Source organism: Pleurodeles waltl, chromosome 9 (assembly GCF_031143425.1).
Source record: "Pleurodeles waltl isolate 20211129_DDA chromosome 9, aPleWal1.hap1.20221129, whole genome shotgun sequence".
NCBI classification, from domain to species: domain Eukaryota; kingdom Metazoa; phylum Chordata; class Amphibia; order Caudata; family Salamandridae; genus Pleurodeles; species Pleurodeles waltl.
This window is the reverse complement of record NC_090448.1, coordinates 734,784,555-734,811,956: the sequence shown is the minus strand read 5'-3', so window position 1 is coordinate 734,811,956 and position 27,402 is coordinate 734,784,555. Positions and strand designations below refer to the sequence as shown.

The 27,402-nt window shown below is 43.0% G+C and overlaps 2 protein-coding genes across 3 annotated transcripts in view; one reads left to right on the top strand and one right to left on the bottom strand.

The window, feature by feature from the left end:
- The window catches only part of EIF1AD (eukaryotic translation initiation factor 1A domain containing), a 262,470-nt gene extending 250,924 nt beyond the window's left edge, over positions 1 to 11,546 (bottom strand). Inside the window, exon 1 of one of the 2 annotated variants that reach the window (XM_069207845.1) lies at positions 11,289 to 11,546. The gene's annotated coding sequence lies outside the window, so the exon portion shown is untranslated. The remainder of the gene's footprint in view (positions 1 to 11,288) is intronic. The other variant, XM_069207844.1, reaches the window with a different exon arrangement.
- Positions 11,547 to 11,972: 426 nt separating this feature from the next.
- The window catches only part of BANF1 (barrier to autointegration nuclear assembly factor 1), a 41,467-nt gene continuing 26,037 nt past the window's right edge, over positions 11,973 to 27,402 (top strand). The window contains exons 1-2 of the mRNA XM_069207846.1: positions 11,973 to 12,113; positions 19,003 to 19,144. Of these exons, the coding sequence (XP_069063947.1) occupies positions 19,019 to 19,144 (126 nt within the window). The 5' untranslated portion in view covers positions 11,973 to 12,113; positions 19,003 to 19,018. The remainder of the gene's footprint in view (positions 12,114 to 19,002; positions 19,145 to 27,402) is intronic.

Sequence of the window (27,402 nt, the reverse complement as noted above, 5' to 3'; positions counted from 1 at the left end):
CCAGAAGTGTCCGGTTTAAATTAATCCATTTTTATTACATACACTGGGTATATGTTACCCCAAACACTATTAATAAGATTTATCCAGATATGCATGTGTAGTCGTGAGCATTACAGCCTACGCAACCATGGATTGGGAGATTTAAAAAAAATCCCAATATTTACTTATTGGGGTAATAACCAAGATCAAAAACTACTACAGCCACAAGTAAGTTTATTGAACTGGCTCTGATCCTAGCAAAACAAAAGTGGGCAGACAGTGATAGCAAATCCCTTTACAGTGAAGATAAAAAAGTGATAAGATGAGACGGTATAGCCAGTGTTGGGGACACTATCAGTGAAGCAAGCCCAGATGTAGATGAAAATCAGGGTCAACCCCAAAACATCACTGCACACTGGTGCTACCTCTTCAGATCCAATGTGCACCCTCATCTCTTATATGACTGTGGCTGGCAACTCCCCTCCTACATCTGTTCACTTGTTCACCCTACTTTTTTTGACGCACAGTGTTGCTGAAATATGAAATTTGACTCCTTTCTTTCTCCTTTATTCTTCTTAGATATAGAATTCTACCTGAACCTAGTAAATATGTTGCACAGCAGATGCATCCTGGGACTCAGCATGTATGACACAGTATAAACGGCATGGTACAATAGTTTTGTGTGTGACAACTAACAACATGAAATGTTCTTACTATGCCCCTTAGATGCTTAAAAGAAATAAGAGGCCTGCAGTGAAAAACTTGGACATTACATGAGAAACATTATTTCCCAGAAGATGCAAAACCGCTTAAAAAGACAGAACCAAAATCCTGAACAACTCACAAGCTCTACAAAAATGTATCAACTCGTTTGCCCCCCCAGAGGAAATATAACAACCTAATCCTAATTAGGCCATGAGCCAACCATGTTATCGGTACCACTTGAGGGGATGGGTTCTAATATGATTTATTGGCAAGGTATGTAAGCCTAGAGATGGAAAATATGTGAAAGAAAGTCATACCTTGGTCTTTTGTGAGTTACCACTCCACTCCAAAGATACCTTGATGTAAATGGAAATTTTTTCATAATATTTATTATTGTGAATGTTATTATTAATAATTACAATTACAGTCAATGTGATTATATAAATTGACAATGTAATAGTAATTATGATTATATTAAGTGCACCAAATAAAATGTATGAATTTTTTAAATAATTTCTTTTTTTAGAGCTGGTGGTGAATGAACGTGCAGCATCACGAAGAAGACTGAAACAAGCACATCCTGTCCCTCTGATACCCAGTGTATAATTCATCTATGGTCAAATGTCCAACATGGAGTTGCGCTGACAAGGCAGGACTACTCATCATGGAAAACTTTGTTAGAGGCAGATCAAGTAAGGAATCACATTCCACTGTTAGACATTCCGAAAAAATGTGGAAAGCAACACTGTTCCACCAGTGTTTTACCACAGAAAGTGCAGGAGCCTGTTTACTACAAAAAGAGATTTGCAGACCTTTAAGTGAAAATGTTGGAACGACTGAATTCACGAGTAAACACTTAACCCCTTTGCTGCCAGGCATTTTCCCCCTCCTGTGCCAGGCCTTTTTTTTGGCTATTTGGGGCAGTTTGCGCTTAGGCCCTCATAACTTTTTGTCCACATAAACTAGCCAAGCCACATTTGCGTCCTTTTTTCCAACAGAGGTACCCAGACTTTGTGGGTTCCCCGGAAGGAGGCCAGGAAATTAGCCAAAATACAGTGAAAATTTCGTTTTTTTTCCAAAAAAATTGGAAAAAGTGGCTGCATAAGAAGGCTTGTGTTTTTTTCCCTGAAAATGGCATCAACAAAGGGGTTGTCGGTGCTAAAATCACCAGCTTCCCAGCTTTCAGGAACAGGCAGACTTGAATCAGAAAACCCAATTTTTCAACACAAATTTGGCATTTTACTGGGACATACCCCATTTTTTAAAATAATTGTGCTTTCAGCCTCCTTCCAGTCAGTGACAGAAATGGGCGTGAGACCAATGCTGGATCCCAGAAACCTAAACATTTCTGAAAAGTAGACAAAATTCTGAATTCAGCAAGGGGTCATTTGTGTAGATCCTACAAGGGTTTCCTACAGAAAATAACAACTGAAAAAGAAAAATATTGAAATTGAGGTGAAAAAAACTGCAATTTTTCTCTACGTTTTACTCTGTAACTTTTTCCTGCAATGTCAGATTTTCTAAAGCAATATACCGTTACGTCTGCTGGACTCCTCTGGTTGCTGGGATATATAGTGCTTGTAGGTTCATCAAGAACCCTAGGTACCCAGAGCCAATAAATGAGCTGCACCCTGCAGTGCGTTTTCATTCTATACAGGGTATACAGCAATTCATTTGCTGAAATATAAAGAGTGAAAAATAGCTATCAAGAAAACCTTTGTATTTCCAAAATGGGCACAAGATAAGGTGTTGAGGAGCAGTGGTTATTTGCACATCTCTGAATTCCGGGGGGACCATACTAGCATGTGAATTACAGGGCATTTCTCAAATAAATGTCTTTTTTACACACTCTCTTATACTTGGAAGGAAAAAAAGTAGAGAAAGACAAGAGGCAATAACACTTGTTTTGCTAATCTATGTTCCCCCCAAGACTCCCAATAAAAATGATACCTCACTTGTGTGGGTAGGCCTAGTGCCCGCGACAGGAAACGCCCCAAAACGCAACGTGGACACATCACATTTTTTTAAAGAAAACAGAGGTGTTTTTTGCAAAGTGCCTACCTGTAGGTTTTGGCCTCTAGCTCAGCAGGCACCTAGGGAAACCTACCAAACCTGTGCATTTTTGAAAACTAGAGACCTAGGGGAATCCAAGATGGGGTGACTTGTGGGGCTCTGACCAGGTTCTGTTACCCAGAATCCTTTGCAAACCTCAAAATTTGGCTAAACAAAAACACATTTTCCTCACATTTTGGTGACAGAAAGTTCTGGAATCAGAGAGGAGCCACAAATTTCCTTCCACCCAGCATTCCCCCAAGTCTCCCGATAAAAATGATACCTCACTTGTGTGGGTAGGCCTAGCGCCCGCGACAGGAAATGCCCCAAAACGCAACGTGGACACATCACATTTTTTGAAAGAAAACAGAGGTGTTTTTGGGAAAGTGCCTACCTGTAGATTTTGGCCTCTAGCTCAGCGGGAGCGACCCTTGCCTACGGGATCGCTCCCCCACGTGACATTGGCGCCAAAGAAAAAATTCCCGGTGCCTAGTGGTTTCTGCCCCCTTGGGGGCAGATTGACCTAAAATCGGCCAATCTGCCCCCAATGGGGGCAGAAATGGTCTAAAATAAATTTGCCCCCCCCCCCCGAGCGACCCTTGCCTACGGGATCGCTCCCCCACGTGACTTTGGCGCCAAAGAAAAAATTCCCGGTGCCTAGTGGTTTCTGCCCCCTTGGGGGCAGATTGACCTAAAATCGGCCAATCTGCCCCCAATGGGGGCAGAAATGGTCTAAATACAATTTCCCCCCCCCAGGGGAGCGACCCGTGCCTAATGGGTCGCTCCTCATCTCTAAAAAAACAAAAAACACAACAAAATAAATTGCCCAGGCGCCTAGAGGTTCAGATCGGCCTAATAACAATAGGGCGATCTGCCCCCAGGGGGGGCAGAAATGGCCTAAAATAAATTTGCCCCCCCCGAGCGACCCTTGCCTACGGGGTCGCTCCCCCTGCGTGACATTGGTGCCAAAAAAAAAAATCCCCGGTGGCTAGTGGTTTCTGCCCCCTGCAGAAATGGTCTAAATACAATTTGCCCCCCCAGGGGAGCGACCCTTGCCTAATGGGTCGCTCCCTATCTCTAAAAAAAAATAAACAAATAAACAAAAAAATAATATTTGCCCTGGCGCCTAGAGGTTTCTGCCCTCCCGGGGGCAGAGCGGCCTGATAACAATAGGCCGATCAGCCCCCAGGGGGGCAGAAATGGCCTAAAATAAATTTGCCCCCCCCAACCCCTCCCGGGAGCGACTCTTGCCTACGGGATCGCTCCCCCTGCGTGAAAAGGCCTTTCTAAAAAATGCCCCCCATTGGGAGCGACCCTTGCCCAACTGAAATTGTGTGGAAGCATAAAGAAATGTACAACAGAATTATTCTTCGAATGGGCATCTTTCATACCATTTGTAATGACATGTCCATTCTTTGAAAACGCTTTTAAACTGCTGTCTTTTGCGACCTTTACTTTGAAGTAGACATGATAGCAGAAGGATCAATATCATCAGTACTAGAAGGTCATATGTACAATTATGCAGTTCGAGTACAGAAGTGCATATATGAAGCTATGTTAAGACTGGCTTGGTAGGAATTTATCCCTTGGTTGGAGAAGAATTACGAAGCTAACATTCAGGTAGTCTACTTCTTCATTGAAAATGTTAATGACTTTGCAAAAGACCTATTCAAACAGAGATTAGACAACCAAAGCTGCCTTTGCCGAAGTAAAACAGCTTTGGGATGTATTCCTGGAACATCTTCGTCATGACAACGGCTATCTCGCTGCATTTTGGACGTTATATGTAGATATTGTTGAAAATGTCTTGCTGGCTCTGTCGTGTGCTGCTCGAGAATGGACATCTTACTGCCATACGCTCTATGATCACATCAAGTTTTGCGTATGACAGGATGAACTACACTCGATATTTTGCTGTATAGTATGCAGAAATGACATTACTTGCAGTGAAAAATCCAGAGATACAACACATCTTCACCAACGGATGCGTTTTAGTTCAACTGCCAGATGTTAATCCGACTAATTCCAGTCAATTAATCGATAGAGGTAACAGTCAACAAAGACACACAGATTTGGGTGGTAGGACAAGGTCCAACCTCAAGGCGGGTGCAGTGAAACAATATTATATGGCAACGGAACACAGAAGCACCTTTTTGGGTCAGCAGGGGTGTGGAATTCCTATAGCCCGACACCCAAGACATATTGTTTGGGGTCAAGGACAACAAGTTTTCAAGTTTATTTTGTCCTTGTGACAAGTAGACCCAACCCCCTGCAGCACAAACCCTTTGGCTGCCAATTTACAGTACCACGTTAAAGAGCAAGGGAAACAAATTGTCTGCAGTTGAGATATGTGTCCATATGATAATGTTATTTGAAATTGTATTTAAGGTTCAATAATGCAAAGCCTTTATTATTAGGGTGAGCCTTCTAATTAAATGTTGTAAGCTTGGACTGCACTACTGAGAGTAGTTCCAGTAAAAAGACATGTATACACATTTGCAAAGTTTAACATATGAGGCAACATATAATGTTCCAGAATGCTCTCAGGTTAAATGCAAATGTTTGCAGAAGCTTTAATGCAAGATTGATGATTTGTTGCTTTCTAAATAAAATGTTCACAAAAAAATGCAACTAGGAAAAATAATGTTTTGCTAAACTACTGTGAAACTAAGGTACCAGTTCTTTGAAGCATCATTTAGTAAATGTGTTTACACATGCAAATAATATTCATAATGGAAAGTCAATGCAACAAGATTACGGGAAACATGAATATAAACAAGCATTGGCAAAGCCAATAGGTCCAACATTGGTGGTCAGTCTTTTGGTTTTGCCAGTGTGTGTATGTTTTGACATGGCTTTTGTGAAAACTTTGTTGTTGTGGGAGCCGCAGGGCCGTCACCATTGTAACAAATATTGGCAAAAAGCTAAAATATTTTTTGGTCACACTAAGCACACATTGCCACAGTAGTTCCTGACAGTGAACAAAAATACTTTGTGTGCCAGGATGCTCCTTGCGAAAGAGCAGATTGCAATTATTTACAGTTAAGCCAGCCAGTAGATGAAAGGAGGGAGAGATAGACAGAGAGAGAGAGAGAGAGAGAGAGAGAGAGAGAGAGATAGAGACAGAATTTGATTAAAACAAAAGCTCTTGGTTTACACTAGACTTAATTAGGGGCCCAATTCTTTAAAAAAGTAACAAAATTGCACTCATGGTATGGGTCTTGGTATTTGTGCAAATTTACGTATTTTGTGAATTCTCAAGAATTTACAGAAATAGATTCGGAAATCGTACTCCAATAAAAAATTTATGAACTGTATTTTAGCACAAGCAAATATGCATGTGTAGATTTGCTTATGTGAAAATTTGTTGAGGGTTTACAAATTCACTTTCCCTCCAACCTCTTAATTCTGACACTTGGCAGGGGTAAATTTCTAACCTTTCTCAGTATGAGAAAAGATTAGACAAGAGCTGGTGAAAATCTGTAAAACATTCAAGTTAGTAGATTTGTACAGACTCAAAAGAGCATTCCAACCCTGGAACTATTGCTTATGTCTACCTTCAGCCCCAGTATGTATGTATATTTGCAGAACGGCGTCAAAATAAGAAAATTGCTAGTATTCAAACCATGGTATAATCAGAAAGGCTATTACCGGAACTCATATAATGAGGTTGCTACCATAATATGTTACTGCACTACTTGGCACCAAAGAGGTAAGTAGATTTTTTTACAGGACAGGTAGATTTATGAAGCAACCTGTCCCACTGATATTTTATTAAATTCCACACCCCTGGGTACAATGACTTCTGGGCTACATACCGTGTAAATTTTAGAATACATGTATGAAAGCTGCATTTACACGATCACCCAAATACACAAGCAAAACTATCTCATCCCATTTCATGTCCTCAAACTGTGCCACAATCTAGGAAACCAGGAAGGGAAACATTATAAAAAAAAAGACCACACAAAATATCCTTAGAGCAATAATATCAATGTTTTCAAAGAAGCTGCTAAAATGTAATTTTCTGCCAGGCAATTATCCTCCCACCAACCCTCACCAATTGCTACTATACATAAACTTATCAACAAAATTAACATTGGCCTATCAGCAATTAATCTGCAGGGTCCATGGCTAAATTCACTCAACATCTCAGTACCAGACCAAGTCCTACAGCAAGTCTGGGAAAGAGCCATCGACTGCTCTAAATTAGCCTTTATCACACAATCAGTTTTCATATTTCGAAGGCGTAATCATCTGCTAAAAAAGTTTTCAAAGCAAATCTTTCAGATGAAGACTTCTGTTGGCCTGGCAAGGAAAGGAATGTCAGCAACAAAAACATGTTCCTCTTTTTCTCTAAATTGGGAAACTTTGGGGGATCAGATTTCAAAACATACATTCCATACTATAGCCAAACAGCAACATTATCACTGAAAAACCTCTCTGCCTTGATGCAAAGCAAACCCCTAGCAAGCAACAAATCCAAATCATTTGATGTATTGACAGCATTGGCCATCCAATCAATCACCTCTCACAGGAAGGATCATCCTACTCGCAACGGTGGAATTCACAAATGTGGTATCCTGCATGCAACTCCCTAAACAAACATAGTTCAAGCCATGAGAGAAGCCTACAACTCTACTTGTAAGAAGCGTCCCTGACAATACAATATGTTTTTACTAATAATAGGTCTGAATTAAGGCCTACCATGAAGCTAACTGTTTTTTATGCACTAAGTTAATCGATAGATAATATATTATATCCTCTGACCCACTGCCAACAGAAAAAAAGATTAGGCCCTTGTGAGAGTTTGTGGTGCCTTTGCAGAGCAAAATATTACATTTAATGGGAACAAATATGAGTTTTGCCACCAGTTACTCAAGGTCAACGGTAAAATCTTTTCATATGATGGAATATTCCCCACTACATTAAGATATTATCCCTCCTTTCGGTGCAAACATCTTTTAATGCATCACACCTTCAAATGTTTCTTGTAGGCGGCTACTTAGATTGCAAAATATATAAATGATCTTGTATCCACCAGTGCAATACTGAAAACGTTAATCAAGACTGGTCGCGACTTAATGGTGTAGACACTGTCAAGAGGGCTTTGAAGTCATTTGAATGAGGATCACTGAAGTGCAAAAACATGGAACATATTGACCCCCTCATTGCAAATTAAATCATAGAGAATGCCAAAACTGTGAGATAGAGCTGTTTTCTCACGCATCCACCCCATGATATGAAATGCCTGTGACGTATGATTACTGCCTATGCCAGCTAGATTTACATCAACCGTAAATTGGCATATTCTTAGGCTGAAAGAGTTTGGCAAGGCAGTGGGCTTGTGAACCCTTCCATCTATTTGCCTATGGTTAATGGTTGTTACTGATCAACAGCACCTTTCTCAATATTTGGTAGTCTGAAGTTAAATGTACAGCCCAGAATTTAACATTTTGATCTACTCCTTCAGGAACAATTGCTTCCATGATGTTCACAAGCCTTGGCTGGATTTAAACATGAAAAGTTATTCTCCTGTTTTCAGACGGCCCACAACTCATATCAGCCTTTGACTACGAGTATCAGTAATACCTTGTTAAAAGACCTCTAAAGACATAAGTAGGAGTGACATTATTCAAGCTACTTTCACAGATCAGACACTGCTGGTTGTGACGAACTTACTAAAACCTAAAAACTGGAGAGACCTGGAGGTGTCAAAAAAGACATGCATACAAATTGACAAGAACGAGCTAAAAGGTATTGTGATGCATTTGGTGCTCCGATATGTAACTGGATAGATCTGCTTCTTCGAGGGACTTGCTTTTAATCGCTTACACACTGAAAATGATTTTCATTGACCTTGCTCAGGAGAGACACAGGTGTATTGTTGCCACACAGCTGTTACTCAGCCGAATGAGTAGTTTCCTTTCATTGATCATCTGAAAATACTAGGTAACTCGGGTATGCCAACATCGGAGGGTGCACAGTCCTTCTAAACCTCTCTAAATGAGTCCCTTCCCTGACTATGCCAGGGAAAAAGTATTCATAGGTTTCTTTGATCCAACTGCCGCTAGAGACTATTTAGTAATGGTCATGGAAGAGTTTTCCAGATTCCTAGATGCTGGTCCAGAGTGGAAACTAGCTTCTGAAGGTGCCATTCCTGGCCTGACTTTAATTTTCCCCACATGCTGCATACTTCAAGTAATCACATCAGGCAATGGACCACCCTTCAATAGGAAAGACTTCAAGCACTTTTTAAAGTCCTTCCACTTCCACCCTTGCAAAATTACTTTGTTGCCATAAACAAATGGCACTGTAGAATTCAAGGTAGCCCTATAAAAGGCTATACAGATTGTCAAGATGGCTCATGAGCCTCTTCAAAAATTCTTGTACCAAACCATAAAGCATAACAGGGACACCTCCCATTACACCATAGGAAAATCTACTACAGAGCTGTTTTGTATGAAAGTGTGCAAATGCTTCCCTCAAGCAGTCACAATGTTTCTGTGAGAAAGGCAATATACTGCATCATGAGCATGAAGAATGTGTTGACAAAAGGAGGTGAGCTAAGGCGTCATAAATATGCTAAGAGAACAAGGGACTTGCCTGATTAAAATGCTCACATAAAAACGACTCCCCGTTCAAACCATGGTCTTATCTGGCAATTAATGACAAGGGATTTATGTTTAAAGTTTGGAAACAACCACACTATGTCAGGCAAGTCTTTAAATTTCTACATGCAAAGCACAGACCTCTGTTTCCAGTTATCACAAGAAGAGAACCTTCCTGATGAAGAGGTGCCTGTGGAAGACAGATTACCAGATTTCACCAAAGCACTTACCACCCCAGTCTTTCTGCCCGCCTCTGGATCATTCTTCCAGTTTGTCAACATAATTTCCCTGCACAGCTGTCTTGAACATCTAAAATGCATGTACAACTATTGACAACTAATGTATATCAAGCCATTCACTTTTAATGTCTTTCACTGGTTTTCCTCCTAACTTTTCAACCGACACCACTTTGTTCATATGAGCACTTCCAGCTCACAAAAAAACCCATCACATGTGGCATCTGCCAGGGTTCCATACTGTGTCCTGTCATTTTCAACCTTTACTTAAAACTGATTGATGCCAAACTCAGAGATAACAACATCAACATGCAGATGACACACAACTCTACTTGAAAGTCTGCTCTGCTTCAGACATCCAATGCCTCAAATACTGCTTGAGGCTGTCCAGACATTCAGACATGAATGTCCAGCGCCTACCTGAAACTCAACCCATTCTAAAGAAAAATACTATTTTTTGCCTTGAGTAACAAATAAAATAGGAGTACAAACCCTGGTCAATGACATGAACCTTGGCAGGTTAGAACCCCAAATCCAACTGAATATGAAATCACTTGGACTCACCCTGGATACCAACCCTTCGCTCAAGGAACACCTTGCACGAAAAAGAAAAAAAAAAAAGGGAGGAGCAGCAACCTGGTGCCAGCTCTATTCCAAAGAAAGTCAAAACATTTCTTCCAGAAAGAGACTTCAGAACTACTGTTCAAGCCCTCCCTTGCACAATCACATCTAGAAGGTGGTCATAACGTACTCAAATGCCTCCCAAACTCCACATTGGAACCCCTTAAAGCCATCCTACATGCTGCAGCAGTATCATCCAAGGCCTACAGAAATATGATTGCATCACCCGCATCATGGTGGAACTCAATTAGCTCCATTTGCCAGTGCACCTTCTTCAAAACTAGCTGGATCATTCACTAAGTCATCACAACAAACACCCTAGCTTATCACGTACACAAAATCATCATCTCTAGCGACTCAAGACACACCTGGAGCCAGGACACCACCGGACTGCAGACTAATAACCATGAAAAGGAGGAAACAAGACAGCAGGCATTTTCCAATCAGGCACACAGGATCTGGAACAACATCCTCTTATCAATCAATCAACTTGGATTTATAAAGCACAACTAGTTCCCCGAGAGGGTATTTAGGCACTGCGTTCTTGTTGAGCTCAGTCGAAAAGCCATGTCTTGAGTCTCTTTCTGAATAATCAATCAACTTTGATTTATAATGCGCAACTAATTGCCCGCGAGGGTATCTAAACCCCAACAGTTCTCCAATTTAGGAAAGAGTTGAAGATTTACCTCATTTACTTCACAATGCATTTAACTTTTTTATTACTGGACAAATTAAAGATTGTCTTTAACCAAATACAGTGCTATGCCCCGTTGGTTAGGTTTGTGCTATGGAAATACCACATACATACCTTACAGTACGATAACCAAAAGTCACGTGATGTCACCTCTTGCGGCTAGAATTATGACATGCAAGCGCACAATCCCCAATTAAAACAACAGACAATCATCAACACATCTTTAAAGTGAAGATCATTTAACTCAGACTAGTGGCGACACATGCAGCATCCAAAAGGGGTCATGGTGGGTCCATGACACATTACAGAAATTTCACACAGAAAACTGCATGTGTCATGGATAGAAGATACGACCACATAATTGCTTCTCAACGTAAACAACAAACTTACCCTAGTTAAAAGCGAGGCACAACAACCTTTCTTCCACTATATCCTGAGATGCAAAACAAAGCCAAGTAACCAATTGGCATGCGCCTTATACTGAAGTGTACGTCCTTCCTGGTTCACTTCCTACAGATACAGAGAAACGACAGCTCGCGGTCTAAAGCGAAATCACGTGCTTTTCACCTTAGTCTACCTAAAAGCAAATGTAAGACCGGTCTGGCACACGAGCGCCACAGAATCATGCAAAAGGCGGCCATCTTATAGTAGTCTAAATCTTACAAAAATGTTACCAGGCCGTACAAGATAGAAAGGATTTACTTCTGTCCGTGCAAATCTAGAGTAACAGCAAGGGCTTCACTTCCACTCCGAGCAGGCGCCAATAGCACGAAAGGTAAATCGTTAGATTTCCTATTCTTTCTCTTCTGTTCAAATGTGAATTTTTGTCTAAAAACATGCATGCTAGTGCGCTCTACATTTCACATACGAACACATTGTGTTCATCGAGGGATACGATCTGTATTATTAACAATGTTTGGCAAAAACAAGAGGAAACTACATTATAAACTGAGCTATCCTTCAGGTTCCAGGTTGAGTTGCCTCACTCCAAGATGGCTGACGATTTAAACGTATTCGAACGAACAGCGGACCCGCTACTGACGCCTTGGATTTTTTGAATTTTCTTTACCCGAGATAGAGTGCCAACGGCCCATGCTGGTGACGTCACTCTACGCGCTACATCCGCCTATAGCAGAGCGGAGTGCGCAAGTTCAAGTGAACGGGTTGCAGAACGGCTATAGCGAGGACCGGGTTACTTCTGCATCGAGCGGGCTTGTAAGTTCGTTGGATCAAGTGTACTGTTTTATTATTTTATTTGTTTGCAATTTAATGTTGCGCATGAGTTACAGCAGTTAAAAAAAGAACGTTTACGTTGGTAAATATGCCTATAGGAGTTAACACACGAGAAAATTGACCAAAGTTTGTACGGAGTTAAAACATTTATGTAGATGGTGGAGTCAAATAACCAAGGCAGTTCAGATCTTGGTGGAGTCAAATAACCAAGGCAGTTCAGATCTTGGTGTAGATCACTTAAGTATGGTCGAGGGGGATTAGTCACGATGTCAGTTAGGAGAACCTTGAAGTCCTTTTTTGAAGGTGGTAAGGCAGAGAGTTCCACATTCTTGTGGCACTACCAGAGAATGACTAACTCATGTATCGTTCTTGATTGAAGGTGGAAGGTTCCCGAAGCAGCGACTGGGCATTTCGGGACCCTTTATGTGCTCCCTATGTTTTTTTTTATTTTTATTTAAAGGTAGGAGTGTGATGAGGAGTGAAGTGCCTTGGGAGTAATGGCAGGTGGTTTTGAAATGGTTCCTGTGCTTATGTGGAAAACCATTGGAGGGTTAGGGTAGCGGAAATGTGGTCTCATTTCTTGAGGCCTTAAACGAAGCGCACTGCTGCATGTAGTGTTGCTCTCAGGGGGCCTGGTTTCTTTGGGCATGCGTAGGAGAAGGGAAAGGCCATAATCTAGTCTGAGAACGAGAGACTGCCCCATTGTTTTACGGTCATGTTTTGGGATACATTTTCTGATACCACAAAGCTGCCTAAGTTGTTGTGGTACACTTTTGGCTATGGCTGGAATGTGGCTGTAAAGATTGAGATGATTGTTCTGGTTGATTCCTTCTAATCTGGCACTTTGGACAGTGGTGGGGCAGCCATCCAGGGTGGGAAGGTTAGCCGTGTCGTCTTGTACTGGAATTTTTGATTTCACAGGTGAAATATAAAAGAAGTTCTATTTTATTTGGGTTGAGTTTTAAATATTTGTTAGTCAGATTTTGAATCTTTAAGAGTGTGTTTAAAAGCAGAGCAACACTTCAGAGGATGAGATTTTTATGTATATTTCGGTGTAATCAGCATAGGTGGAAGAGAATCCTGGAGTTTCTGAGAATCGAACATAGTGGTTCTAGGTAGTTTAATAGGGTTGGAGAAAGGATCAAAACTTGAGGAACCCCTTGATATATGCTAACTGGGCCTGAGAGTGAGTTACCCACTTTCCAATTTGTGAATAGTTGGCTAGAAAGAAACAAGAAGAACGTTGACACGGGCCCTCGTCAGCAGCAGGCTGGACAACGGCAACGCACTCTACACAGGCATCCCAGCAAAAGACCTACTACGCCACCAGCGCATCCAAAACGCCTCCGCCCGGCTGATCCTTGACATACCCCGCCGCAGCCACATCTCCCACCACCTGAGAAACCTTCACTGGCTCCCCGTCGACTAGAGGATCACTTTCAAGCTTCTTACCCACGCTCACAAAGCACTCCACAACACCGGACCAACCTACCTGAACAACAGACTCAGCTTCTACACCCCCACCCATCAGCTCTGCTCCGCAAACCTCGCCCTCGTCGTCGTCCCCTGCATCCAACGAAAAACCTCAGGTGGCAGATCCTTCTCATACCTTGCTGCCAAGACCTGGAACACGCTCCCTACCAACCTGCGACCAACCCAAGACCTACTCACCTTCAGAAGACTCCTCAAGACCTGGCTCTTCGATCAGTAACATCAGCTACCCCCCCCCCCCCCCCCCCCCCCCAGCGCCTTGAAACCCTCGCGGGTACGTAGAACGCTTTACAAATTCAATGATTGATTGATTAGGTATGAGGAGAACCAGTTGAGGACTGTACCTCCACATCCCATGCATTGTTCTAGAGTGTTAAAGCGGTCCAGAAGGGTGACAGTGTCAAATAGTGTAATCTAGCTCAAGGAGTGGTTGAGAAAATAGAATCTCAAACAAAGGCTAGACATGAAGTTTGGTGCATGAGCTCTGAAAGCAGGGAGCTTTGATGTCTTTAAGGGCAGGGTATGATTGTGCACATAATGGGATAGAAGTCAGAGAGGCTAAATGGTTGGGTTAAAGTAACTGTTCAGTTATTTATAACTTTTCTATTTTATAACACATAGTTTGAATTGGCGGTACATATTCATTAATGTTCTTGGTGTTAGCACAAGAAATTGACAATGCGCAGTGTATACATGGATTTTCCATAAAGGACAGCTGAGTCTGGCAGTAATGCTTTACAGTGCAGCTTTGGTTTGTTGTGCCTGATGACAGCTAGGGCAGAGCAGTGGCAAAAGGAATCCATGAAAGTGACATTTGCAGCTTAGCATGAAGAGAGCCTCCCATCCTCCTCTGTGCTGCTATTCGTCATAAACTGAGTGTGCATAGGAGTCATTTTTAGGCCGAATCCTACTAGGCCCTGCAGCTGTCTGGTTTGCTAACAACATCTTGGGTACATTCGAAAAGTTTCCCTGGAAGTGCGTTCCGCCCATTGCTTACCATTGGCTTTGTGATTTGCAGCTTACATTTTCTTGCTTTCTATTTGCTGGCTTTATTTGTTGTAAGGCTGCCCAGCTTGTCCCTTCCCTCCCGTCCATCCCTTTACATCTTGTTCTTATCTTGTCATTTGTTGTGCATTCAAAGGTAGAGGTCAAATGGCAGGCTGTACCATGTTAATTTTTTTGTCTTGTACACAGCAAAGTTTTTACATATTGTAAATGAACTGTGACAATATTTCAGGATATATCGGAATTAGAACAGCATGAACAAAGCAATGTTTCGGTATTTAAGTGTGGTGGAAATATTTTAATACAATCAAAACATACCAATACACTAGGTATATGTTTATCAGTAAAATTGTATGTCTGTGCCAATATAATGGTAATTTCAATGGAAGGTGTGTTGTCTGTTATAGCAGTGTGCTACCACACATGCATATTCCACTTTACGCAGCTACAACTCTACTTTTGCCTGACCACCACATTGTGTAACTGCACTGTGCACCACTCCACTACTTCACTCTACACCTCTTTACTCTGCCAGTGCACTCTACCCGCACATTACTCTGCTATGCACCACTGCACTCTACATTACTTTACTCTGCTCCACTCTGCCTCTCTACTCTGCGACACAGAGTAGAGTGCACTGGTGTAGAGTGCAGTATCACTCTAATCTACTCTGGACTCCATGTCTCGCTACGCCACTGTATCCTACTGTACACCCCTCCACTCTGAAACAGTCTACCTTATCCCACTACACCTCACTCTACTCTGCAACACTGCACTCTGTTCCACTTTACTCAAAACCATGCACTCTATGCCAGTCTACTCTGCACTGCAGTACTTTATGCCAGTATACTCTACAACACTTTACTCTACTGCACTCTGCGCCATTGTACTATGTCACTGCACTCTACGACACTATTCTACTCTGCACCACATAAATGCTCTCTACGTCACTCTACTCTACGCCACTGCACTCTGCTATACACCACTGCAGTCTACAATAGTCTGCCCTGCAACACTGCACTTTCTGCCACTGAACTATACTACACTGCCTTCTACACCACTCTACCCTAAACCACGGCACTCTACGCCAATGCACTAAACTTAATTTTACTAAAAAGCAGTGCACTCTATACCAACTACAATGCACTCTATGCCACTATTCTTTAATACTCTACATCACTGCGCACTAAGCCACTCTATTCTGCTCTGTGCCACTCTGCTCTTTTCGCCAATGTCTTCTACAACACTCTACACCACTCTATACAACTCCCTGTGTGCTATTTTACAACACACTATGCCACTCCGCTCCACCCTAATCTACACCATTGTACTCTACAACATGCTACTCCACTGTGTGCCAGTGATTGCCCTCCCCTCCCCCCCCCCCCAAAAAAATCATTGAAATCTGGGGAACACCCTGTTCAGACCTTTTTATAAATGAAATAGAAGCCACACACCGTCCATAGTATATTCTGTTTGATGCACCTCTACTGATCCCACCAATCAATTTGAGGATATTAATTTAAATGTTAGTCCCCTATTTCAAATTCCTTGACATTTGCAGTATGTTTTAAAAAATTTCAGTTGTACACTTAGTCACGTTTTATATATACTTTATTAATCTGTTAACGTTAGTTAATTTTCTAAGCAGTCACAAACTCCTTCCTTGAGGAGGCTTTGTGGACCCCAGGGGACCCCGGACCACAGGTTGGGAACCACTGCTTTGTCATTCCACTTTCCTACACCACTCCACTCTTCGACTATCTACTTTGATCCACTTCGCTCTACACAACATCATCTACACCACTCCACTCTGTTGTACACCATTTCATGGCTCTCTGTGCCACTCCACTTTATGCCACTCAACTCTACTCCATTAAGTGCCCTTCCACTCTCTACTGTCTCCACGACTAACCGCACCATTCTACACCACTGCATGACGCTCCGTTCTACTCCACTTTGCAACACTCCACTCTCTTTTATCCACTAACCTTTAGCCATGTTGAACAGCAGCCACACTGGTGTTCAACATGACTAAAATATATTGGTGAAGTCAATTACTCTTGCATAGGCAAGACCTATTGGCTTTTTCCATTGCATGTTTGTTTAATAATTTAGTTACGAGTGCTCTTGGTTAACGCAGTGTCTTGATGGGAGGTGGGGTGGTAAACGTTTCAATACTCTTATTTTTCACACCTTTCTACTGTGAAACCCAAACTCTTTTAAAACCCTCTTAGAATTCATCTTTGGAAATTTTGGTATGGTATACAGAGGGTCACGAAGATTGTATAAGCATTCTGACGCTCGGGGCCTCCCATCAAAGTTTGGTTTGTAGTAAGAAAGTGTTGAGGCGAGGGTTTTGGAGGTGAGGTGAAAGAAACAATATTTTTTTCCTGTGAAATCAACGAGCTGGCAAAATATAGTTTTGTTAAGTTATGTGCTATTTCATGAGTGCGACCAGATCTCCTGCTTGAAATGTTTAGAGTGCCATCCTTGAGGATAGACTTGGGTTTGTTTTCTGTGTTAGTACATAGAGAATGAAGATTCTCCTTCATTTTCAGTTCTGGCGTTAGCCAAGACTTTTTGATTGAACACATTTTATGTATAATATATTAATGGAGGATTTCAGTCCGCCCTCTTCTTCCTTAGATCTGTTTGTCATTCACGTTTTTCGTCTGCCTACTAAATCATTTGATTTTAGACCCTTAATTTTACTTACTGAGCCCATACAGCCTTTGCAAAAAATAGTTTTGCAAAACGTTACAAAACGAACATTGACAAAGTTAAACAGCTGACCGTTAATGCTTGTTCCTGGTGGTGTTGACAATAATAGGCTTGTGTTGGTAGACTTAATGGCAATTTATGTGTACAGTTTTGAACAGTATGGGGACAGAAAAGAGGCACGAAGCTGTGGTCGAGAACCCTTTTCCATTCTTTGCCAAACTTTCTTAAAAACTATGGGCCAGATGTAGCAAGGGTTTTGCGAGTCGCAAACTGCGAAAATCGCCGTTTGCGAGTCGCAAAAGCCTCTGTGCTATGTAGAAATGCATTTTGCGAGTCGTATCCGACTCGCAAAATGCATTTCCGACTCGCAAATAGGAAGGGGTGTTCCCTTCCTATTTGCGACTCGCAATGCTATGCATTTTCATTTGCGGCCGCAATTGCGGTCGCAAATGAAAGCGCAGTTACCATCCACTTGAAGTGGATGGTAACCCAGGTGCAAACGGGAATGGGTCCCCATGGGACCCCTTCCCCTTTGTGTCTGGAAAAAATAATAATTTTTCAGAGCAGGCAGTGATCCAAGGGACCACTACCTGCCCTGAAAAATACCGAAACTAAAGGTTTCGGTTGTTTTTCAAAGTGCAGCTCGTTTTCCTTTAAGGAAAACGGGCTACACCTTGAAAAAAAAAAAGACTGCTTTATTTAAAAGCAGTCACGGACATGGTGGTCTGCTGTCTCCAGCAGGCCACCATCCCCGTGAGTGCCCTGACTCGCTATGGGGTCGCAAATTGCGACCCACCTCATTAATATTAATGAGGTGGGTCTTTGCGACCCCATAGCGACTAGCAGAAGGTGTCTGAGACACCTTTCTGCATTCCAAATTGCGAGTTGCAATTTGCGAGTCGCTGGGACTCGCAAATTGCAACTCGCAATTTGGAGTTTTGCTACATCTGGCCCTTAATCCTGAATCTAGCGAGTGGAGTGGGATGGGGACGGGGCTCGGAGATGCTTTGCAAAAAATTGATATTTTTTAAGTGTGGATCTATTCAGTTACGTGAGTTTCGGACATTATTTGTCCAATGTTTTTCAACTGCCCAGGACAGGAGCATTTAAAGATTAATTTTATCTCAGGTCTCTGCAGACAACACATTCACAGTTTGGTCCTGAGGCTATGTTCAGGTTGTTCGAGTGTGGACAGACCCCGCCGATGCTTATGAAACCTATTTCAAATTTACATAAACGTTAAGCTATGTCCATACAGCTGGAGAGTTAAAAAAAAAAAATTATTTATGTATTTATTTTTTTCCTGTCTTCCCCTGACAACAGCCTGTAATTGGAGAAGTTAACATAGCTAGTGCCTACATGTGGGTGGAATATGGGTTCTTCATTCCACTGACTGGTTGTGATGTGACTCGTGTTTGCCAGTGGCTATGTGACTCGAACTTTGTTGCATTGTGTTTCTTTAGCTTGTCATTCTGATGAATTATGTGGTCCTATATTGTGGCAGTTGAGCAGGATCAGAGAATCTTAGTTGCCAAGATACATTACCTAGTTACAAACTATAACAATTACCTGTTTTGTAACTAGCGTTTAGGTCATTGATGTCAAGCTGTTAGTAACTTCGTTTTTTGTTTTCTTTTTTTCTCTCCTGCAGAACTGAATCCATCACCATGTCGTCTACCTCTCAGAAACATCGAGACTTTGTAGCAGAGCCTATGGGAGAAAAACCAGTGCAATGTCTTGCTGGTATTGGAGACGCTCTAGGTGGTCGTCTGGAAGAAAAAGGCTTTGATAAAGTGAGGTTGTTTTTTTCCTTCACATACGAATAGGTGCTAAACTTTTACATTTTAGTTTCTTAATTATGATCCTTTTGTTTATTTTTTATTCTGTTGTCTCCTGTATGTTGTTCCAAATCTGATCTTGTTTACACATTAAATTGACGTGGGCTGCATGTCTGTGTTTAACTGCAAAAGCTTAATTAAGCATGTTCCATAATTGCTAGGTTCACAATGTTATCCGGTCCATTGTATCATTAACTCTATCTGGGTTTTGAAAACATGACTGCTGTTGAAATTGCCACTAAAGCAAGTTGTGCAAAATGAGTTAAAAAAAGAGCTTACATGCAGACACAACTTTTTTCGTAACCTTACATAGTTGATCATGGCTGAAAACTGTTCACCACTAACAATATGAGCTTAACGTAGTTTTTCATTTCCTACATGCAGATAGATACCTAATTTCTGTGTATGTTGATGACAAGCTGTTTGTAAAAGACCCTTGCGTAAACTTAAACTCCATTGTTCAGGTTGTTGTACATTTCTGAAGCTTTTCAGGCCTCCAAATTAATTGGGCAAAATCGGACACATTCCCATGATGGAGGACATCTTTGGATTTGTGTTGGACTTTCTGCTTGTATGGAGAAAGATTGGTACAATATCTGTAAATCCTAGTGAACAGACTTAGAGCTGATAGTACAAGATAATTATGGGATGGTACTGGACAAGCTAGCATTGCAAATTGACCGGTGGATCACTCTTTCACTATCTTTGGCTGCTCATGTGGTGTTAATCAAAATGCTAATTCTCCAAAAACGGTTCTGTCTTTTTGTAAATATTCCCACCCCTGTAGGTAAGAATTTTTTTAGAGGGTGCTTTCCAGGCTCATCAGACTAGTTTGGGTTGGGGGTGGTGTTCAGACGCCATGTGTTAACTGGGATAGATTGACCCAACCATACAAACGGGACAGAATTCATGGTGCTGGATCCAGAACAATATTTTTTCGGCAGCCCAGGCGCAGTACGCTATTTGAGCTAACATGACCTGTAAAGCTCCCCGTCTCCTAAATGAACATAAGCAGGTCTAATTTGGTGGTATTTGCCACTCCACTTACTAGACCACAAGCTACTATTGAAACAGCTCTTTTGCACATACTGGTCATTCATAACCCCTGCGAGGAGTACGAGCTGTGAGGTTATATACTCTATTGAAATGCCATTATTAAATAACAAAAAAAAAGTTTTTAATATAACATCATCCATAAATAAAATTCCAGAACCAAGTATTGCTGTGTGCAGTCAACAAAGTGACCTGAATAGAGTGAGGGAAGTGTTCAGGCAAAGGTGTAATACGTCTGGCCGGAAAGTACACTGTCGCATTTGCTGAGCGCACAGGTATATGGAAAAAAATTGGTGTTGATGGATCAATCTGTGGTGGGTACAATACTTTGGCACACAGCATTGCTGAAAAAAAAAAAAGGCATAGGACATGTAATCAGTACCTGGTAAATCGCATGAAAATGGTTCAGGAGATATAGGGTAGTATAGCAATGGGGGAAGCGGGCATTTCCTGTCACCTAACACACCTATTCATGGTAACCCTGACTTCTCGCCATCATTTGTTTGGGGGTGGGGGGAGGTGTACATTAAGAATTTAGAAATGGGGAGGGGGGTGTACCGTAAGAATTTAGAAATTGGGGGGGGGGGGATGTAAGATGCTCTCTGGCTTCTTACACCCTGGCCAACCCAAGTTATTGGAGACGGCAAAATGGCTTTTGAGGTCTGAGAACAAGACAGATAAAGTAGCCAGCAGGGGCACTTGTGACTATTAAGGAAGATGGGGGCAGACTGGGAGAGAACGAGCAGCCCAAATAGTGGGACATCATCCTACACACGTTTAGAAATATATCTCGTGGGGAATCTGCCTATAAAATTGTGTATCGGTGGTACCGGATGGAAGTGCTCCAGGCAGGATACGCCTTTGCTGAGACCTTCCTACCTCTGTTAGACACTTTCAGATACTCACCTAGGGACTGGGTCAAGCTTTGCTCTATCCAAGCCCCGACTAGACTGAGAGACATTGCCGCCCTACTCCTGTGCAACTCTGCTTTTTTGTCGCCACGCCTCTCTCCTAAAAGCTTTTTGGTACATACATCTACCAGTCGGCCGAACCAAAATACCTTTCAGACTGTTCCCAAAATAGGGATTCCCAATGAGTGGAGACCTTTTGGAAAGAAGGTATTCCCTTCCTCCAGCTTGGCCCTCAGGTCCATGAATGCCAGTTGCCTGATGGGCTGCTGTTCCCACGCTCTTTGGGATTTGGTGGCTCAAGTCCTCCACCATTTGTGATCTATTGACACAGATCTCGCCGTGCCTGGCTGTGGTGAATGGGTTTTTCAGGAGATGTCCAATCATCCCTCTTGGACATGCCCTTTGACCGGACTCCCTTTGGGATAAGGCTGCTTCAGCTCTTGAGTGTTTCAAAGAGAGCAGATCCACATCACGCTTCCTGGGGTCATGTTTCCCACCTCACTTAAGCGCATCAGCCCGACCATTACTTTTGCGGATTCCAGAGAGGTACCTCATACCGGCAGCCAGGTCGGCCTCAGCAAGGTGCACAGCGGTTTTGCTGCTGAGGTCACAGCTCCGCTCGTGGTCCAGGTCAACAAGCCATTCAGTTCACGGAACCAACATCCACCGGCACCACCAAATTCAACCCCCTTCCCCCCAATACCCCTTTTTGCATGTCCTTAGTGGAGCACAGTCAGCCGTTCGCAGGATTGATTCAACAGCTCTTCTCTGGTTGGTAGACAATGACATTGTACCCATGGATACTGCTGATAGTATGACTGATACCATTTCACTTCATTGCCACTCCACCACACCTTCCACCGTCCCAAAAATAACCTATGGCAGGAAGTGCAAGGGGCTTGCACCAGAAGTAAGGCGTGATTTTTATACCTGCTACTTTCAGTTGCCAGGGAAGGATGGAGGCCTTCTTCCTATTTTAGACCTGGGCCCTCTCAACACCTTCCTCTGGCAGTAAAAATTCAAGATACTCAGTGTTGGCCATCAACCCTGGAGAAAGGATGGTGGAGTTGGACCTGCAGGACGCCTTCCAATCCTGCAGGGGCTATAAGCAGTTTGTAGTGGGGCAGGAGCATTTTCAGTTTGCTGTTCTCTTCTGTGGAGGTAGCAGTACACCTTCAGAGGTTGGGGGGTCCTAGTTTTCCCCTAACTGGATGACTGGTAGCTGGAGGCATGCTTTACTGTGCATTCGTCAACCACCTACAGACTATGAGAAACCCCTGTCATCTTTGGAGCTCACTATCAAAGTGCCCAAGCCACACCCAACTCCTACTCAGACACTCCCCTTCATCTTAGATATTCTGGACAGTTTGGACTTGTGCTTTTACCATAGAAATGAGTCCTGAATATTCACGCTATGATTCTGATCATTCAGCCTCTGTCCTGAATAACAATGAATTTGATTCTGAGGCTGCTGGGATTAATAGCCTCCTACACCCTGCTGGTCTACAAAGCCAGGTGGCATTTGCGGCCTCTGCAGTGGAATCTGAAGTTTGTGGGCCCAACATCAAGGGGACCTTTCTGATCGCATCTGGATTTCGGTGGAGACTGAAAAATCTGCAGGCAATCCTCAAAATAACAAAAATGTTACTAGACCTGCAAGTCTAATTTCTTGAATAATCTATTCCAGGGGTTCCCAACCTTTTACCTTCTGTGGACCCCCACTTTATCAGTACTGGGACCCCCACTGAATCATTATTGGAATCCAGGAACCCTCTGAATGTCATTACTGAAAGCTGGGACCTAATCTGTTTATATTCCATTTTCTAAGCAGTTACGGACCTCCTGAGGTGGCTTCGCGAACCCAAAGGGTCCCCGGTCCTCAGGTTGGGAACCACTGATTTACTCAACCTAACTAACGCAGTTGACCCATAATATTGTCTCAAAATATGTGATCCAAGGCAAATGTTCCATTCAGTCGCCTTTTTCTTCATTATCACATACAAGGGAACCTTCTACTATGTACTGCATTACAAAAGTGCTTAATGTGTATTAAAAATCTTACCCACTTATAGGGATACGCATGAACTCTAGCTTGCCTCTTAGTTCACTAATAGCGTTGTCACCAGGGTAGGGGCTGGAATGTTTCTCAGTTACTATTTAAAGTGCTACTTTTTGAGAAATATACTTTTAAAGCATGATGCTGTAGCACACTGTCATTTACAGACATTTTTCATTGAATTGGCTGCAAACATTCCAACTGGCAAGCAGTTTCATTGATAAAACTATATACCATACAAATGATATGTGGAAATCGGATTTCAGCAAATATTTATTATTTGCCCATCACCCAGTAAAGAATTCCCATTTGTTTTGATCCTATTAAAAACTTTCTGCTTTTCTAACTACTGAAAAGTATTTTGAAATATTTGTACAATTCATTTACAAGCTATTTAAATGTTGTGTACCCAGCAACATTGGCAGACAGTTCCCTCCTCTAACTTTGCATTCAGAGAATGTGCAAGAAGACATAGTGACATTTGACATCTATCTTTGAACGCACTGTGAATGTGACAAGATAAAAGCAAGGTGTAAAGGCATCTTTATTGTTCATTCATGTTCTGAATGAACAAAACACCTGTTCTTTTCCAAATCTAATTAGATCTCCAGACCGGACAAGTAGGCTCTAAAAAGAAGTATGACTCACCACAGTGAAAGGGCAAGTAGATTTGTGGAAGCCTAGCAGTAGTGGTTACTAGACCGCGATCTGGTCAGCGCAGACGCCTCTTCCTACCCCACCCACAGATATCGTGATGACTAGTGTGTCACTTCTGGGCTGGCCACCTGGGAGAGGTAGAGATCGGAGGTCTGCTGCTCTGCCTTGGCAGAGGCCTTGCTCAGTACTAACCTCCTGGAGCTCCAGGCCATCAGTTTGGTGTTAAAAGCCTTCCTGGTCTGTTAAGCAGATTATAGAGTACACTATCACCCAGGATGGTGGTCTTCTGCTGAAGCCTTCCATCTGTCCAGGGGAGGCTGTTACAGGTGCTTACGGACAACATTGATCTCATGTGGTATTGTAACAGAGGGCAGAGTGGGTCGAAGGCCTGACGGCACTGAATTTCTGGGAATGGTTTGAACTTCAAGGGATTTTCCTGGTGGTAAACTATCTTGCAGGATCTTTGAATGCCAGGGCACACAAGCCAGCCGGCAACAAGTAGGAGATAACAAGTGGCAATTGCATCAGGATGGGGGTACAAGGTCTCTTCCACAACTGTGAAGAATCTTTGTTTAATCTGTTCGCCACTGCTGAAAATGTACAGTGTCAGTAATTGTGTGCCTAGGAGTTTCCAAGGTGTCACTAAGTGGGAGACTCATTCTGCCTACAGTGGAACTCAGGACCCCTGTATGCCTTCCTAACGCTATCTCTTCTGCCTTGAGTTCTGAAGATTAGTACGGACAACCCCAAGTCATCCTAGTGGCCCCAGATTAGGCATGGATAGTATGATATCCAGAGCTCCTGGGCTTCACCACCTGTCCTCCGATGGGGCTACCCTTCCAGGGTGACATGCTGTCTCTGCAGTGGGGCAGGGTTCTACTCCCAGCCCTTTGTAAACTTCCCTTTTCATGCTTGGAGAGTGAGCTGCAACAGCTGAACACCTTTGGCTTTCCTCTGGAGGTGGATGATGTCATCTTGGCAGCCAGAAATCCCTCAACAAAAACTGTGCACGCCTATCGTTGGGACAGATTTGTGGCTTGGTGCGGCACACTCCGAATGACCCCTTCCAAGCCAAGTTATTTGACGTTGTTGTTTTTGTCTCTGCACTAGCAATGTCTTTTTACAGTTGCTGTACTAGACCCTATTGTTTAAACTACACTGCATGTTTTTGGAAGGCCTGCAACACTATTCCCTCTCCTTCAAGACTACTGGTAAGACCCACTTCATTTAGGCTATTACTCTTTTTTTGTTGCTGAGTGTGTTATTTTTCTCTGTTCCTTTCTCCCACTTTCCTCATTTTACCCCTGTTGCCTGTGTTCAGTTCCATCAGGTGGTGTTAGCCGCCTATTAGCGGCATACTTTTAATACTGTTTAAAGATTTTGATCTGTTTTTAACGCTCCTGCAAATATCTGGTCTTGCGCCTGGTAGCGCTGGTTTGTTAATTATGAATGGGCTCAAATGGCTCCTTCATTAGCTGACCCAGGACTCTATTTAGCTGCCAAGCTGGAGGCGGTGCTCTGACTGGAGGAAAAGATCGGAACAGACCTTTCATGAATTGCTTGATAAGCCTATGAGACCAGACCAGAGGGGTGGCCCTTTAGAAAGCAGTCTATGTCTGGAGATAGCAGCCAGGTGAACTTTAATAGATGCATGCGCAAGACCAGAGCGCGCTAGATGAAGATATGGTAAAACCTGCTCTGGAGTGGATGACTGCTATTAGGAACACAACATAAACAAAACCGTTTCCATTTTAATTTGTACGTTTTACTGTTGCTATCAGCACATGCTTTAGCTAAAACAGTTTTGCAGTCATTAGGAATATTCAAATGACCGAACTCATTGAACTCGGGAGCCATGCACATAATCTGAGAGACTTGGGATCTGGATGCCTCTCTTGACCCTGGCTGACGGTTGACTTGGTCAGGTCTGGAGCAATTAGGATTACCTGACAGGGCTCCGATTTGATCTTGCTGATGACCCACTGAAGTAGAGGTATTGGAGGAAAAGCGTAAGCATAAATCCCTGACCATGTTATCGAAAGGGCATTTCCCCACGACCCTGGTTGGTGATGCCAGCTTTCATAAAACCAGCATTTCGCGGTCTGGGATGTCGCGAACAGGTCCAGATTTGGTTTTCCCCACCTGAAGAATATCGCGTTCAGTGTCCTCTGATTCAGCTCCCATTCATGGGAAGATGTGCCAAGCCTGCTTAACGAGTCTGCTTTGGTGTTGCTCACTCCCGGAAGCTGTTCTGCTCGTATGTGCACTGAATGTTGCATGCACCAGGTCCGAATGGTCTGAGCTTCTCTGGACAGCAGATGAGACCGAGACCAAGTCCCTCCTTGTTTGTTGATGTAGTGCATGGTGGTGGTATTGTCCGTTCGTACAAGTACCGATGAGCCTCGGATTCTTGGCAGAAAGGCCTGCAATGCCAGGTACACTGCTCTGAGCTTGTTGAGGTTGATGTGAATAGTAGCATCAGAGGAGGGCCACCTGCCACTCACTTTAAGGCCTTGAAGACATGCACCCCATCCCTCCATCGAAGCATCCATTGTTGTTGTAAACGGAGGGACCCGAGCTAAGAATCCTAAACCCTTGGAGATGTTTGTCAGTGTTGACCACCAATTGAGGGAGTCGACGATCCTTGCTGTTATCTGTATGATGTCCCTGAAGGAACCTTGCGTCTGTTTCCACTGTTTGTTGAGCTCTTCTTGTCGAGGGCGCATCCAAAGGAGACAATGGGGAACTAGATTGATACAGGAGGACATCATCCCCAGTAATGATTTGAACTTTCAAACTGAAAGAAACTTTCTTTTCTGAATTGTCTGCTAGGGTAACGAGTTTAAGTTGTCTTTCCCCCGCTGGCAACACCTTTGCTGGAGTCGTGTCCAGTATAGCTCCCAGGAAAACTATTCTTGTGGTAGGCTGAAGATGGGACTTCTCTCGATTGAGAGTGAGACCTAGTTGTTGGAATAGGCGTAACATGGTCTTGAGAGAGTGGCGTAGAGACTGAATGTCGGAAGCCTTCAGTAACCAGTCCAGATATGGGAATATCTGGTGTTTGTAGCGCCTCAGATATGCTGCAACAGGGGCTAGGCATTTTGTGAAAATCCAGGGAGCGGATTGGAGTCAGAAAGGTAGCACTTGGAATTGAAAGTGTCGGCCTGCTACCATGAATCTTAAGAATTTCCTGTGCTTGGGGTGAATGGGTATGTGGAAATAGGCATCCTGCAGATCTAGGGAAGCCATAAAATCCCCTCGGAGGTTGCAAAACATCCTTCAGTGTTACTATGCGGAAGGATTGCTTCTTTAGATATTTGTTGAGCTCCCTCATATCCATTATGGGTCTCCACAGACTAGATTTCTTCTTGAGTAGGAAGAAGCGAGAATAGTAACTGCTTCATTTTTGAGAATAAGGCACATCCTCTGTTGCCCCTTTGGATAACATGACCTCTATTTCCAGAAGGAGACAATGCAGATGCTATTGGTGTGCTCGGGAAGGCGGAGTGTCGGTGGGGGGGGATGCAAGTGAACTC